Source organism: Saccharomyces cerevisiae, chromosome IV (genome assembly GCF_000146045.2).
Source record: "Saccharomyces cerevisiae S288C chromosome IV, complete sequence".
In the NCBI taxonomy this organism is placed as follows: Eukaryota; Fungi; Ascomycota; class Saccharomycetes; order Saccharomycetales; family Saccharomycetaceae; genus Saccharomyces; species Saccharomyces cerevisiae.
The window spans coordinates 628,625-643,871 of NC_001136.10; the positions used below are offsets into that span (position 1 = coordinate 628,625).

Consider the following 15,247-nt stretch of genomic DNA (forward strand, 5'->3'; position numbering starts at 1 on the left):
AAACAATAAAGGTTAATGCCCAGTTTTACATTTTTTTTTTTTCACTTTCACTTTGCTAGCGAGCGATGCGATTGAGAAAAAAAATAGAAAATTTTTTCAGTTGCAAAACTACCCGGCTAGAAATCTGGTTCGATGCACACGAGTAACAAGAGATTGTTTTTCTATCCATGGTATTTGCTTATGAACAGGTGACTGAAGCAGCGTATAGTCATGTTCAGTCTTTACTATGTGAAGGGTAGGATGCTAATGACCGGCTCTTTCTTATCCTCCGCGGTGTTTTAAACGATGCTCCTTTCAAGTACGCTATTCCGTACTATTTTTTACTGTGATAATTTGATCATCAACAACGACGAAAATGACACGTCGGCGGCTAATTTGATATTTCTTTATTTGTGTATTTCCGTTGCAGATACGAGGGCGTTTTACATGACATCAAACTATTAGGAAAATCCTTTTCCAATTCAGTTTGTAGTAAACCATGATAGGCCACAAGACATTTTTTTTCAACTGGGGAGAAATTTAACAAGGACGTCTTTTTTTATTTAGACGATAAAAAACCAAGAAACAAAACTAGTAAAGGTTCTTGGAAGCATTTATCTGGATGCAAAATAATCGTTATTCTTGGGCATGCTGACAATGCTGAAAAAGTTATCCAAACAAAGTAGTCAAATATTCAAGATCACTATTAGATCGCTAAACATTAATTTCTCATTTTGCGACGATACTTTTTTTACAGAATATAAATTCATGTTAATTTTGAGATATTTAAGCGTTTCATCTCTTTTTTTCTGGGCTAAAAAAGCTTTTCGATGTCTAGAAATACTACCAACAAATACTTGAATGCAGAACAAGAAGGAAAAAAGCTTGATACTAGTCAAGCTTAATGATTAGATTCTGCGGGAGCCGCGGGAACAGAAAATACTAACGTTTTAAATATCATTTAAAAAATTACCAAAGTACAATAAGCAGTTTTTTCTTTGCCTTCTCTACATGTGAACAAATATAATGGGCATCTAACAGGAATTTGTTTTCCTTTAAACCATCAAAGAGAATAGTTCAGTTAATTATGCCGCATCCGTATTGTTACCCGAAATTATGGTGTTTTTAAAACAAAGGATAAGTGATTCATTGAAAGATGGCGCGCCACCACGAACCAAAACACCTCTATAGAGAATAGTACTTTACACTCTTCTGTTCTTTTTTTTTCCAATATTAGCAAATAAGGTCAGGTTCATTGTAACATAGTTAGAAATGGCATCATTACCCAAGAGAATAATCAAGGTATGTTCAAACAAGAGCAGTGGATTATATACGAAATCTGAAGTGACGTTTTCGTCTGAGCCGTCACACTCTACACTGTTTCCTCTTGATAATGGCTAGAACTTACATACTAACGCAAAACTTCCAAAACAAGAAGGCTTTTTTTGTCCAGTTTGTAGCAGCGTTCCGCCTTCCCTTTGTCCATATCCGCAAACGCTCATATGGAGGGAATTCAACAGAACAAACTACTAGGGCAGAAAACGCAAAGTCTTTGTGAACTTTCATATAGGAAACTGAGAAATTAGTAAGTGACCCAGTACCTGGCATTACAGCAGAACCACATGACGACAACTTACGTTACTTCCAAGTAACAATCGAAGGCCCAGAACAGTCACCATATGAAGACGGTATTTTCGAATTAGAATTATATCTGCCTGACGACTATCCAATGGAAGCACCGAAAGTACGTTTTTTAACCAAGATATATCATCCCAATATTGATAGGTTGGGCCGTATATGTCTTGATGTGCTTAAAACTAATTGGTCACCCGCTTTACAGATCAGAACCGTCCTGCTGTCCATTCAAGCACTGTTGGCTAGCCCTAATCCTAATGATCCGCTAGCTAATGACGTCGCTGAAGATTGGATAAAGAATGAGCAAGGTGCCAAAGCTAAGGCTCGCGAATGGACGAAATTGTATGCAAAGAAGAAACCCGAGTGATCATTTCTGTATAAGTTTTCTCAACTGAATATATAAATATATATCATTACTATGCTGCTGCTGCTGCAAAAAAAAAAAAATTTACGATAAATGCAAAAACCATAGATGGTCATCTAAAGAGGCGCATTTCTCAAAAATGTAGCGTCGCTAAAATGGTTTTCTCTACCTTTAGTTTTACGCCAGATTTTTACTAGACGCGTTTTAGTTTACTTTTTCCTACCCTGTTCGTTTTTTTTTTTTTTTTCGCACCAAATTTTTCAACCGTTCCATGGAAGCCGGGATCGACCGTCCTACACTAATGTAAGCATTAGTCCGCTCGAGGGTCCACGTTTAATTCCGGATCATAAAGTTTTTAATGTATTTCTTGTTATTATCGCTTTTGTTGATCTTACCTGCTATTGCATAGAGACAGACAATAGACAAACCAGATTCATCGCTTACTCGGTGGTTTACCTCTTAGTATTACTTTCGCTGCTTCTTTCTGCTGTGACAGAGTCTCAGGTGAAACAAATTAATCAAAAGAGTTGATTAAACGCAAGAGCGTTGAGAGAGTTTAAAAAACCATCCGTTTCTTTTTCTATTTGCTTTCACATTGTTCGTACTTTGTTCCTTTTTTCCTAATCCTTTTAATAATAGAATTCTTTAAAAAGAATCATAGCATAAACTCAACACATATATGTCAAGTCCCTCCAAACCCACTTCTCCCTTCGTGGATGATATTGAGCATGAATCGGGATCAGCATCTAATGGTCTGTCGTCCATGTCACCATTTGACGATAGTTTTCAATTTGAAAAACCCAGTAGTGCGCATGGAAATATTGAAGTAGCGAAAACCGGCGGTTCTGTTTTGAAGCGACAATCTAAGCCAATGAAAGATATTAGCACACCCGATCTCTCAAAAGTTACTTTTGATGGAATCGATGATTATAGTAACGATAATGATATTAATGATGATGATGAACTCAATGGTAAAAAAACCGAGATACATGAACACGAAAATGAGGTGGATGATGACCTCCATTCGTTCCAGGCAACACCTATGCCTAATACTGGAGGCTTTGAGGATGTTGAGTTGGATAACAATGAAGGTAGCAACAATGATTCCCAGGCAGATCATAAGTTGAAAAGAGTACGTTTTGGTACAAGAAGAAATAAGTCAGGTAGGATAGATATAAATAGGTCAAAAACATTGAAATGGGCCAAGAAGAACTTCCACAATGCTATTGATGAATTCAGTACAAAAGAAGACAGTCTCGAAAATTCAGCCTTGCAAAATAGGTCTGATGAGTTGAGAACAGTTTACTATAATTTACCCTTGCCGGAGGACATGCTTGACGAGGACGGCTTACCGTTGGCAGTTTACCCGCGTAATAAAATCAGGACTACGAAGTATACTCCATTAACATTTTTTCCCAAGAACATTCTTTTCCAATTTCATAATTTTGCCAATATTTACTTTTTAATACTGTTGATTCTAGGTGCTTTTCAAATATTTGGTGTGACAAATCCAGGTTTTGCATCCGTTCCCCTAATTGTCATCGTAATTATCACTGCTATTAAGGATGGTATCGAAGATTCCAGAAGGACTGTATTGGATTTAGAAGTTAATAATACAAGAACACATATCTTAAGCGGGGTGAAGAATGAAAATGTTGCTGTTGATAACGTTTCCTTATGGAGGCGTTTCAAGAAAGCGAATACAAGGGCATTGATTAAAATTTTTGAGTATTTTTCAGAAAACCTCACTGCTGCTGGTAGAGAAAAGAAGTTACAGAAAAAAAGGGAAGAATTACGAAGGAAGAGGAACTCGAGAAGCTTTGGGCCACGTGGGTCTCTGGATTCAATTGGTAGTTACAGAATGTCTGCCGACTTTGGTCGTCCCTCTTTGGATTATGAGAACCTGAATCAAACAATGTCACAGGCTAACAGGTATAACGATGGTGAAAATTTAGTTGATCGAACGCTACAGCCAAACCCTGAATGTAGGTTTGCCAAGGATTACTGGAAAAATGTTAAAGTTGGTGATATTGTTCGTGTTCACAATAACGATGAAATTCCTGCTGATATGATCTTATTATCGACATCAGATGTTGATGGCGCTTGTTATGTGGAAACCAAAAATTTGGATGGTGAAACAAATCTAAAGGTCCGTCAATCATTAAAATGTAGCAAGATTATTAAGAGTTCAAGGGATATTACCAGGACGAAGTTTTGGGTTGAAAGTGAAGGCCCACATGCCAACTTGTATTCTTATCAAGGTAATTTCAAATGGCAAGATACACAAAATGGAAACATCAGAAATGAGCCTGTAAATATCAATAACTTATTATTGAGAGGTTGTACCTTGAGAAACACTAAGTGGGCCATGGGTATGGTTATTTTTACTGGTGACGATACCAAGATTATGATAAACGCTGGTGTCACTCCAACCAAAAAATCCAGAATTTCAAGAGAGTTGAATTTTTCTGTGATTTTGAATTTTGTACTATTGTTTATCCTATGTTTCACTGCTGGTATTGTTAACGGTGTTTATTATAAACAGAAACCTCGATCGAGAGATTATTTTGAATTTGGTACCATTGGAGGTTCTGCCTCAACTAACGGTTTTGTTTCTTTTTGGGTGGCGGTTATTCTTTATCAGTCATTGGTTCCGATCTCTTTATATATTTCTGTGGAAATTATTAAGACAGCACAGGCTATTTTCATTTACACTGATGTTTTGTTGTATAATGCCAAGCTAGACTATCCATGTACACCAAAGTCGTGGAACATCTCCGATGATTTGGGTCAAATTGAGTATATTTTTTCAGATAAAACAGGCACCTTGACACAAAATGTGATGGAATTCAAAAAATGTACTATTAACGGTGTGTCTTATGGACGTGCCTATACGGAGGCACTAGCAGGCCTGAGGAAGAGACAAGGTGTTGATGTCGAATCGGAAGGTCGTCGCGAAAAGGAAGAGATAGCAAAAGATAGGGAAACAATGATCGACGAATTAAGATCAATGAGTGATAATACACAGTTTTGTCCGGAGGATTTAACTTTTGTATCTAAGGAAATTGTGGAAGACTTGAAAGGATCCAGTGGCGACCATCAACAAAAGTGCTGTGAACACTTTTTGCTGGCGCTCGCATTATGTCATTCTGTCCTTGTGGAGCCAAATAAAGATGATCCTAAAAAACTGGACATCAAGGCTCAATCACCTGATGAGTCTGCCTTAGTTTCCACCGCCAGACAATTAGGGTACAGTTTCGTTGGTAGTTCAAAAAGTGGATTGATAGTAGAGATCCAGGGTGTTCAAAAGGAGTTCCAAGTTCTGAACGTACTTGAATTCAATTCGTCGAGAAAAAGGATGAGTTGCATTATCAAGATCCCTGGCTCTACACCAAAGGATGAACCTAAAGCACTGTTAATATGTAAAGGTGCGGATTCCGTTATCTATTCAAGATTAGATCGCACTCAAAACGACGCTACTTTGTTGGAAAAGACGGCCCTCCATTTGGAAGAATATGCCACAGAAGGTTTAAGAACATTATGTTTGGCTCAAAGAGAGCTCACGTGGTCCGAGTATGAACGTTGGGTTAAGACTTATGATGTGGCCGCTGCATCCGTTACTAATAGGGAGGAAGAGTTGGACAAAGTTACTGACGTTATTGAACGTGAGCTTATTTTGCTTGGTGGTACGGCCATTGAGGATCGTTTACAAGATGGTGTTCCTGATTCGATTGCCCTCTTGGCCGAGGCCGGTATTAAGTTATGGGTCCTAACGGGTGATAAAGTGGAAACTGCCATTAACATTGGTTTTTCCTGCAATGTTTTGAACAATGATATGGAATTATTGGTTGTGAAGGCTTCCGGCGAAGATGTAGAAGAATTTGGTAGTGACCCTATTCAAGTGGTTAACAATTTGGTGACAAAATACTTAAGGGAAAAATTTGGCATGAGTGGATCCGAGGAGGAGTTAAAAGAAGCTAAAAGAGAGCATGGTTTGCCACAGGGAAATTTTGCTGTCATTATCGATGGCGATGCGCTAAAAGTTGCTTTGAATGGTGAAGAAATGAGACGCAAGTTCTTGCTACTGTGTAAGAATTGTAAAGCTGTTTTGTGTTGCAGAGTTTCTCCAGCACAAAAGGCTGCAGTGGTCAAGTTGGTAAAAAAGACCTTAGACGTTATGACCTTGGCCATTGGTGATGGTTCGAATGATGTAGCCATGATTCAATCGGCGGACGTTGGTGTTGGTATCGCGGGTGAAGAAGGCAGACAAGCTGTCATGTGTTCTGATTATGCCATCGGGCAGTTCAGATATGTGACAAGACTGGTATTGGTGCATGGTAAATGGTGTTATAAGAGACTGGCAGAGATGATCCCACAGTTTTTCTACAAGAACGTTATTTTTACGCTATCCCTGTTCTGGTATGGTATTTACAATAATTTCGATGGGTCGTATTTGTTTGAGTATACGTACTTGACATTCTACAATCTTGCATTCACATCCGTACCTGTTATTTTACTAGCAGTACTCGACCAAGATGTTTCCGACACCGTTTCGATGCTGGTGCCACAGTTGTACCGTGTGGGTATCCTAAGAAAAGAATGGAACCAAACCAAATTTCTTTGGTACATGTTGGATGGTGTATACCAATCTGTGATATGCTTCTTTTTCCCCTATTTGGCGTACCATAAAAACATGGTTGTAACTGAAAATGGCCTTGGACTAGACCACCGTTACTTTGTCGGTGTCTTCGTTACAGCAATTGCAGTCACTTCATGTAACTTTTACGTCTTCATGGAACAGTATAGATGGGACTGGTTCTGTGGCCTATTCATATGTCTATCACTGGCCGTGTTTTACGGCTGGACGGGTATATGGACAAGCTCGTCGTCAAGTAACGAATTTTACAAGGGTGCGGCGCGTGTATTCGCACAACCTGCCTATTGGGCAGTACTTTTCGTTGGCGTGCTGTTCTGCCTACTGCCAAGATTCACCATTGACTGTATCAGAAAGATATTCTATCCGAAAGATATAGAGATCGTTAGAGAAATGTGGTTACGCGGTGATTTTGACCTCTACCCACAAGGCTACGACCCTACGGACCCTAGCAGGCCCAGAATAAACGAAATACGTCCCCTTACAGATTTCAAAGAGCCCATTTCACTGGACACTCATTTTGATGGTGTCAGCCACTCACAAGAGACCATAGTCACAGAGGAAATACCAATGAGTATACTCAATGGTGAGCAAGGCTCGCGCAAGGGGTACCGTGTCTCTACCACTCTGGAACGCCGTGACCAGCTCAGCCCCGTTACAACAACGAACAACTTGCCTAGAAGATCAATGGCCAGTGCCCGCGGAAATAAGCTCAGAACTTCGCTGGATCGCACAAGAGAAGAGATGCTTGCCAACCACCAACTGGACACAAGATACTCCGTGGAAAGAGCACGTGCCTCGCTGGATCTGCCGGGTATCAATCATGCAGAGACGCTGCTCAGCCAGCGCAGCAGGGACCGTTAATGATTACAATTTTTTTCTTCCTTTGTACTATGTATACCAATGTGATATGATATAGATTTCATATAGGATGTGATGATGTGTATCACCCGGCACGGCTCTACCCCGCCCTGTGGGGTGTGGAGAAAACGCCGCGCAGAGCCTTGAGTAGGAAGGGGCTGGGTTCTCCCCTTCCTGCCGGGGTCCGCCCGGCGCCAAGAGTAAGAGAGCGAAGCCGGAGACGTAATATGAAAAAAATTTTGAGGGGAAAGGGCGTCCGCAAGGGCAAGGGCAAGGGGAAGGGGTGGCGTTTTGTGCTTCAAGGAATTATATTTCGTTGTTTTCCGCACTATGGCGGCATTGTGGCAAGTAACTACTTTACGGAGAAAGACTAGAAAATGGTTACAACTGCCACTATTACCGCTTCGCATTCTCTTGTCTTACAGGTCCCTTGAATTGGCATTTACGTTTACATCCGATCCGGTTTTTCACCAAAGAGAAAGGAAAGGAAAGGTAAAAATAGCAAACCGAAAAAGAAAACAGTATTTTCTCTCTGTTTAGGATTATTACCACTACTTACTGAAGAGAAGTTTTTAACGTTTATCGTTTGTGTTGAGGTAGAAGTACAAACGCGTGTGTGAGTTGTGTATTTGAAATTATTATCCTTCTACGCATATCGGGAAAAAGTTAACGGAAAAAACAAGAAGAAAACCTCCCCCCTCCTCCTCCCGCCATACAGAAGGCAAAAGAAGTTGGTCTGTTAGGAAGAAAATAGCCAAGTAATAATACGTTTGGCCAGTTGTATTTTTTTTTTGTTTCGCTAAGTCTCTTGCTTACAGAAACTCTTTGCCCACCACATATTTCATCGTTTTTCCTTTCTGTTCATCATTAACCTCCATTTCCCAATTTTTTCCAATTTTCAATTTTTTTCACTATTTGTTTCTTTGTTGGGCGTTTAAAAAGTATTTGCTTCTACAAAGTGAACAACATCGTTGTAATTTTTTTTTTTTAATTTGAAGAATAGCTACAAAAACAGACTACAATGGAAATCAAGCCAGTTGAGGTTATTGATGGCGTTCCGGTTTTTAAGCCGTCTATGATGGAGTTTGCAAATTTCCAATATTTCATTGATGAAATTACTAAATTCGGAATAGAAAATGGTATTGTCAAAGTCATTCCTCCCAAAGAATGGCTGGAGCTTTTAGAAGGCTCACCTCCTGCGGAAAGTTTAAAGACTATACAACTAGACTCCCCGATTCAACAACAAGCCAAGCGATGGGACAAACATGAAAACGGTGTATTTAGCATCGAAAACGAGTATGACAATAAGTCGTACAATTTAACACAGTGGAAGAACTTGGCCGAAAGTCTAGACTCTCGAATAAGTCAAGGTGATTTTAATGATAAAACTTTAAAGGAAAATTGCCGCGTAGATAGTCAGCAGGATTGTTATGATTTGGCACAGTTACAAATTTTAGAAAGTGATTTTTGGAAAACCATCGCTTTTTCGAAACCTTTTTATGCAGTGGACGAAAACTCTTCAATTTTCCCCTATGATTTAACTTTATGGAATTTGAATAATTTGCCAGATTCTATAAACTCAAGTAACAGACGGTTACTTACTGGTCAGTCTAAATGCATTTTTCCATGGCATTTGGACGAACAGAATAAATGCTCTATAAACTACTTGCATTTCGGTGCTCCCAAACAATGGTATTCCATACCGTCCGCAAACACAGACCAATTTTTGAAAATTTTATCAAAGGAACCATCAAGTAATAAGGAAAATTGTCCAGCTTTTATTAGACATCAAAACATCATAACTTCTCCCGATTTCTTGCGAAAAAATAATATAAAATTTAATAGAGTGGTGCAGTTCCAACATGAATTCATCATTACTTTCCCTTATTGCATGTACTCCGGATTCAATTATGGTTACAATTTTGGCGAATCTATTGAGTTCATATTAGATCAGCAAGCTGTCGTTAGAAAGCAACCTTTAAAATGCGGCTGTGGAAACAAGAAGGAAGAGCGAAAATCTGGTCCGTTTTCAAATTTATCTTATGATTCTAATGAGTCGGAGCAACGAGGCTCCATTACTGATAATGATAACGATTTATTTCAAAAAGTTCGAAGTTTTGATGAATTACTAAACCATTCCTCTCAAGAGTTACAAAATTTAGAAGACAATAAGAACCCCTTGTTCTCCAATATTAATATGAACAGACCGCAAAGTAGTTCTCTTCGGTCTACTACCCCTAATGGTGTAAACCAGTTCCTGAACATGAATCAAACTACCATAAGCAGAATTTCTTCCCCGTTGTTATCAAGGATGATGGACTTATCAAATATTGTGGAACCCACTTTGGATGATCCGGGTTCCAAGTTCAAAAGGAAAGTTTTAACTCCGCAATTACCGCAGATGAATATTCCGTCTAATTCTAGTAATTTTGGCACCCCTTCTCTAACTAATACAAACTCCTTACTATCTAATATAACGGCTACATCAACCAACCCATCGACAACTACAAATGGCAGCCAAAACCACAATAATGTTAACGCCAATGGCATTAACACCTCTGCAGCCGCATCTATCAATAATAACATTAGCAGTACCAATAATAGCGCTAATAATAGTAGTAGTAATAATAACGTTTCCACTGTGCCTTCTTCAATGATGCATTCGTCCACTTTAAATGGGACTTCAGGTCTAGGCGGCGATAACGATGACAATATGTTAGCTTTAAGTTTAGCGACACTGGCTAACAGCGCTACTGCGTCACCAAGATTGACGTTACCGCCGCTGTCGTCACCAATGAATCCGAACGGCCACACCTCATATAATGGCAATATGATGAACAACAACAGTGGTAATGGTAGCAACGGTAGCAACAGCTATTCTAACGGTGTGACTACGGCTGCTGCCACAACTACATCAGCGCCTCACAATCTATCCATAGTGTCCCCTAATCCAACATACAGTCCGAATCCCCTATCTCTTTATTTGACCAACTCCAAAAATCCATTAAATTCAGGTCTTGCACCCTTATCACCTTCAACATCTAACATCCCATTTCTCAAGAGGAATAATGTGGTTACATTAAATATTTCAAGAGAAGCTTCAAAGAGCCCTATATCTTCTTTTGTAAATGACTATAGATCTCCGTTGGGTGTAAGCAATCCACTCATGTATTCTTCCACAATCAACGATTATTCAAACGGTACTGGAATTCGCCAAAATAGTAATAATATTAATCCCTTAGATGCAGGTCCATCTTTTTCTCCTCTCCACAAAAAACCCAAAATACTCAACGGTAATGATAATAGCAATCTGGACAGTAATAATTTTGATTACAGTTTCACGGGTAACAAGCAAGAATCTAATCCATCAATCTTGAACAATAATACTAATAATAATGATAACTATCGTACATCTTCAATGAACAATAACGGCAACAATTATCAAGCGCATTCTTCTAAGTTCGGTGAAAATGAGGTCATTATGTCAGATCATGGTAAGATTTACATTTGTCGGGAATGTAATAGACAGTTTTCCTCTGGTCACCATCTAACAAGACATAAAAAGTCAGTTCATTCCGGTGAGAAACCCCATTCTTGCCCAAGATGCGGTAAAAGATTCAAGAGAAGAGACCATGTTCTGCAACATTTAAATAAAAAAATTCCATGCACTCAAGAAATGGAAAATACTAAATTAGCTGAATCATAGGTCAAGAAAATGATATACAAAATGGGTTCAAAAAAAATTTTTATCGAATATTTTCCTGTAATAATATTGTTTCTTTTAGAAAAATTTTGGTTTTCTATAATATATTTATTCTCCATGTTTTAATTTTCTCAGCTATTAATGTTCAACTTATTCCTTATAAATTTGTCATTCATTTTTCATATATATCGTTAATATATAATCTTTGCCTGTTCTGAATCCTTTTTCAACGACCAAAACTTTAAAAAAAATAAGTAAAAATCTTACATACATCGTAAATGAAAATACTTAGGATTGTAAATCATCAATTATACTAAATAGACTTTTCAAAACGTTCCTTTTTATGTTCCAATCATAGTTCAAGACCCCTTCACCAGAACCTAATTTTGTATTCTTCAGTCCATCTCCGTACGCAATTCGAACGAAATCACTTTGTAAGCCACCTGGCACAGAGACAACTTCACCATTCAAATTATTTGCAGCTAAATCACGTTCTTTGACTAGCCTAGAAGTATGTTCTAAATTATCAGCGGCAATCTGCGCGTTATCAATAATTTCCTTTGAAATGCCACACATTGACGCAACATGCATACCAAAAGAGCCTTCACTTTGTCCTTCAAGCATCTTATACAAAAATGTAACGTTCCTAGTCGCTTCATCGACTAGAATGCTCATTTTCAGTGGTCTTACTTGAGGATGGTGCTTGAAACTTGATGCCAATGTCCCATAATGTGTGGCAAAAAAACCCAGACTTTGAATATGTGTCGCGACATGATGTAGCACACTTTCTGCAATTGCAAAACCATCACTCGATGAACCTCCTCTTCCCAACTCGTCAACAACTAATAATGACCTATTGGTAGCCATGTCTAATATTTTTTTTGTTTCCGCCAATTCCACAAAAAAAGTAGATTTACCTTGCATGATATTATCATTAGCGCCTAAACGAGTCATGATTCTATCAATCGGCGTCAGAACGGCAGATTCACAAGGAACATAACATCCCATTTGTGCCATAATTACGGCAATACATGCCATCCTCAATATCGTGGATTTACCAGCTGCGTTGGCACCCGTTAACAATCCTAATCTGGGCTGTTCTTTACCTAATTCAATGTCGTTAGGAATGAAGTCCTTTGCTGTAGTAGCGCCGAGGTTAAAGCATGGATGTCTTAATGATTTAAATTTCAGAAAACCATTTAATTGAGTATTCGTTTTCGAGTCCACCTCATCTACAATGGTTGGCCTACAAGAGGGAGCACCTAGATATTCAGATGTCCTTGTAATTGCCAACAAACAATCTATGTTAGAGATGGCCTGTATGGTTGGCATCCAAATTGTATTATAATGCGCATCAAATTTTTGACATAATCTATTTTTTAGGTCCTCCTCTAACGTCTTGTGTATTTCTTTAGCCTCCGCCATCGATCTTGCTAAAGCTCTTACTTCATCAGAGTAGTATCTCTTGTACGTTTTGTTCGCAGCCATTTGAACCCAATTTGATGGGACATTTTTAGTTGCAGAGATAGGAATTTCAATAGTGTATATCTCCTTTCCGGAATCTTTATATTGTATATTGGAACATTTGAATTGCTTCCTATAAGTCATCAGAATTTCCATCAATTCGTCTTCTAGCTCCTGTATTCTATCCATTGACTTATCAAACTCTATGTCAAATCCCCTTTGTGGTACAATGATATTTTCATTGATTGCTTTTTGTCTTTCAAAAGCATTAGTCCAGCTTTTGACAGCTTCCACAAGTCCCTCAGGGAAAGAGGATATGTATTTTGAAACATCTCCCTTCAAATCGTTGTTCTTTAAAGAGTCTTGTAATTCAATAATCGTTTCAAAAGCGGTAATTACCTTTTCAAAATCTTTCACTTTAATTGTCCTACTATGGATACGGGCCAACATTCTTTCCAAATCTGGCAATTTTGAAAATGTTATCTCTAGCTGTTCTCTTAATGTAATATCTTGTAACAAAGAGTCAACACTATCGAGCCTGCTTTCAATATCATTCTTACGTAATAATGGATGCATTAACCACTTTTTCATCATTCTCTTACCCATTGGAGTAATAGCCCTGTTGAATAATTTGAACAAAGTACCCTTATCAGAACCATCAAACGAATTGGAAAATATTTCCAAGTTCTGTAAAGTGATACCATCTAAAACCATGGAGTGTTGCGATTTTACAAAATCGTACTCTTTGATATTTTTCATCGAAATTAAATTCTTATCCAGTTTTAACCACTTCAAATAATACAATAATCCACCAAATGCACTAAAGCCAACTTTTTTACCCGTATCATAATAGGATTTCAAAACCTCTGGCCAATCTTCTTCCGTAGAAAAGTATTCTGATGATATGATTTCAGCATAGGTTTTATCGCAGTCATAAAATTCTTCACCGGCTTTAACCTCATTAAAAATTGCATTGGGTGCTGAATTGAATTTTACAATTTTGTTAGCTAGTGTGCTTAAGTTATTCCTCTCCATGACGACTTCCATAGGTCTTACTTGCGACATTAATGTGTCCAATTTGGTGCATTCACTATCATCTTCAAACTCCAGCATTTGAAGCTCACCAGTTGCAGTATCAATGAATGCTGCACCGAATATTTTTGTATTCAGCTTTTGCACTATCGTTGATGAATCTAGCTGAGTTTCATTGTAGAAGTTACCAGGTTCTTCCCTGATGGCAAGACAAAAAGTAGCCAGATCCGAATGCAACATATCTCCATCAGTTAACGTACCCGATGTCAATATGCACTGGAGTTCTCTTTTAACGATACCTTTAGAACCTTCCCTCATTTCTTTAGCCAACATTGACTCTCTTTGATCCACTTTCGCAACTTTATATCCCATTTGGATAAACTGAGCGGCCCAATATTCAAATGACATCTCTGGAATCCCAGCTAGTTGCATATTAGCGCGTCCTCCACCTGCAATCTTTAAGTCAAATAATGCATTAGCCAATAATGCATCCTTTTCATATAATTCAAAGAACTTACCCTTTTTGAAAAAGACAATACAATCCCACATTTTGGATTTAATTTCCCAATATTGTTTTTCAAACGGAGTAAACTTGTTCCATGCAGAAGATGGGATGTACAGTGTTCTTGGATCGTACTCTGGATCACTCTTGGGACGGCGCTGAGCATCTCGTTCATCCACTAACCATTGATATCGTTCTTCATTTTGTTTATTGAATTTGCTAGACTTAGAAGTCGCTGATGGTTGACTATGAGAAGGATTGTACGATCTACTTGGTGCCTGATTTGGCCTGCTTTTCTTTTTTGAGTTGTCACGGGATATATTTCTTGTAAAGGGCGATGAAGAATGCGAAGTGTTGTATGAAAATTTTTTCTTAGAAGTCGTTTCTGCCAGAGAGATTAAATCATCGTCATCACCACTATCTTCTGCCAATTCTCCTTTGATGTCCTCTTTGTCGTCTGCAATATCGTCATCTTCATCGCCGTCATTTTTATCTGGTAAATATTCATCCTCATCGCTTTCACTATCAACTACCTTACCCTTCTTCCGTTTAGCAGTGAATGTAGTATCTGAGTCATCATCATCACTTTCGGCATAATTCACTCTCCTTTTGTGATTCCTTCGAGATTGGGAAGATGATAAATCCTCGTCCGTAGTGGTACTTTTAGGTTCTGTCGTGTTACTATTTAACATAGTATCAGATTGGGGCTCTTGAGAATGCATTATGTCACTCCTTACAGTTGATACCGTTTCTTCAGCTATTGTCAAATCATTGTCTTCGTCTACATCTACGAAAAGTTTGCCTGTCTTTCCTCCTTGTGGATTCTTTGTTATCTTATCAGTAGCTGTATTTTCTAAAGTCGCTGGAGTAGGCTTCTGGACCTTCTTTGACGGTGTGCCAGAAGGTACCTGTTTTGAGAAAAAAGATAACAAACTCGATTGCTTCATTTTCTTTTGAGAAGATGTGGAGCCATTTTCGAAGTGTGCAGTCTTAGAAGTTTTAGGGGTAGCTGGGGCCATTTTGGAGTTCAAATTGGCTTTGTCAAAATTAACT

General features: G+C 38.4%; 4 protein-coding genes across 4 annotated transcripts, besides 2 other annotated features; 3 read left to right on the forward strand and 1 right to left on the reverse strand.

Annotated features, from left to right (window-relative positions):
- The first annotated feature begins 313 nt into the window (after nt 1-313).
- Nucleotides 314-958: an origin of replication (ARS420; Putative replication origin; identified in multiple array studies, not yet confirmed by plasmid-based assay).
- A 293-nt stretch (nt 959-1,251) lies between these two features.
- Nucleotides 1,252-1,981, forward strand: UBC13 (E2 ubiquitin-conjugating protein UBC13; the record flags this gene model as incomplete). Its single annotated transcript, NM_001180400.3, has 2 exons — nt 1,252-1,281; nt 1,550-1,981. 2 exons carry the CDS (start codon nt 1,252-1,254, stop codon nt 1,979-1,981), a joined length of 462 nt encoding a protein of 153 aa, NP_010377.3.
- Nucleotides 1,982-2,657: 676 nt separating this feature from the next.
- DNF2 (aminophospholipid-translocating P4-type ATPase DNF2) lies at nt 2,658-7,496 on the forward strand (the record flags this gene model as incomplete). Its single annotated transcript, NM_001180401.1, has 1 exon — nt 2,658-7,496. One exon carries the CDS (start codon nt 2,658-2,660, stop codon nt 7,494-7,496), a length of 4,839 nt encoding a protein of 1,612 aa, NP_010378.1.
- A 1,018-nt stretch (nt 7,497-8,514) lies between these two features.
- GIS1 (histone demethylase GIS1) lies at nt 8,515-11,199 on the forward strand (the record flags this gene model as incomplete). Its single annotated transcript, NM_001180404.1, has 1 exon — nt 8,515-11,199. One exon carries the CDS (start codon nt 8,515-8,517, stop codon nt 11,197-11,199), a length of 2,685 nt encoding a protein of 894 aa, NP_010381.1.
- Nucleotides 11,200-11,381: 182 nt separating this feature from the next.
- Nucleotides 11,382-11,448: an origin of replication (ARS421; Autonomously Replicating Sequence).
- Nucleotides 11,449-11,484: 36 nt separating this feature from the next.
- Nucleotides 11,485-15,213, reverse strand: MSH6 (mismatch repair ATPase MSH6; the record flags this gene model as incomplete). The annotated part of the gene is made up of 1 exon (NM_001180405.3): nt 11,485-15,213. The coding sequence occupies one exon, from the start codon at nt 15,211-15,213 to the stop codon at nt 11,485-11,487; it is 3,729 nt and encodes a 1,242-aa protein (NP_010382.3).
- Nucleotides 15,214-15,247: the final 34 nt, after the last annotated feature.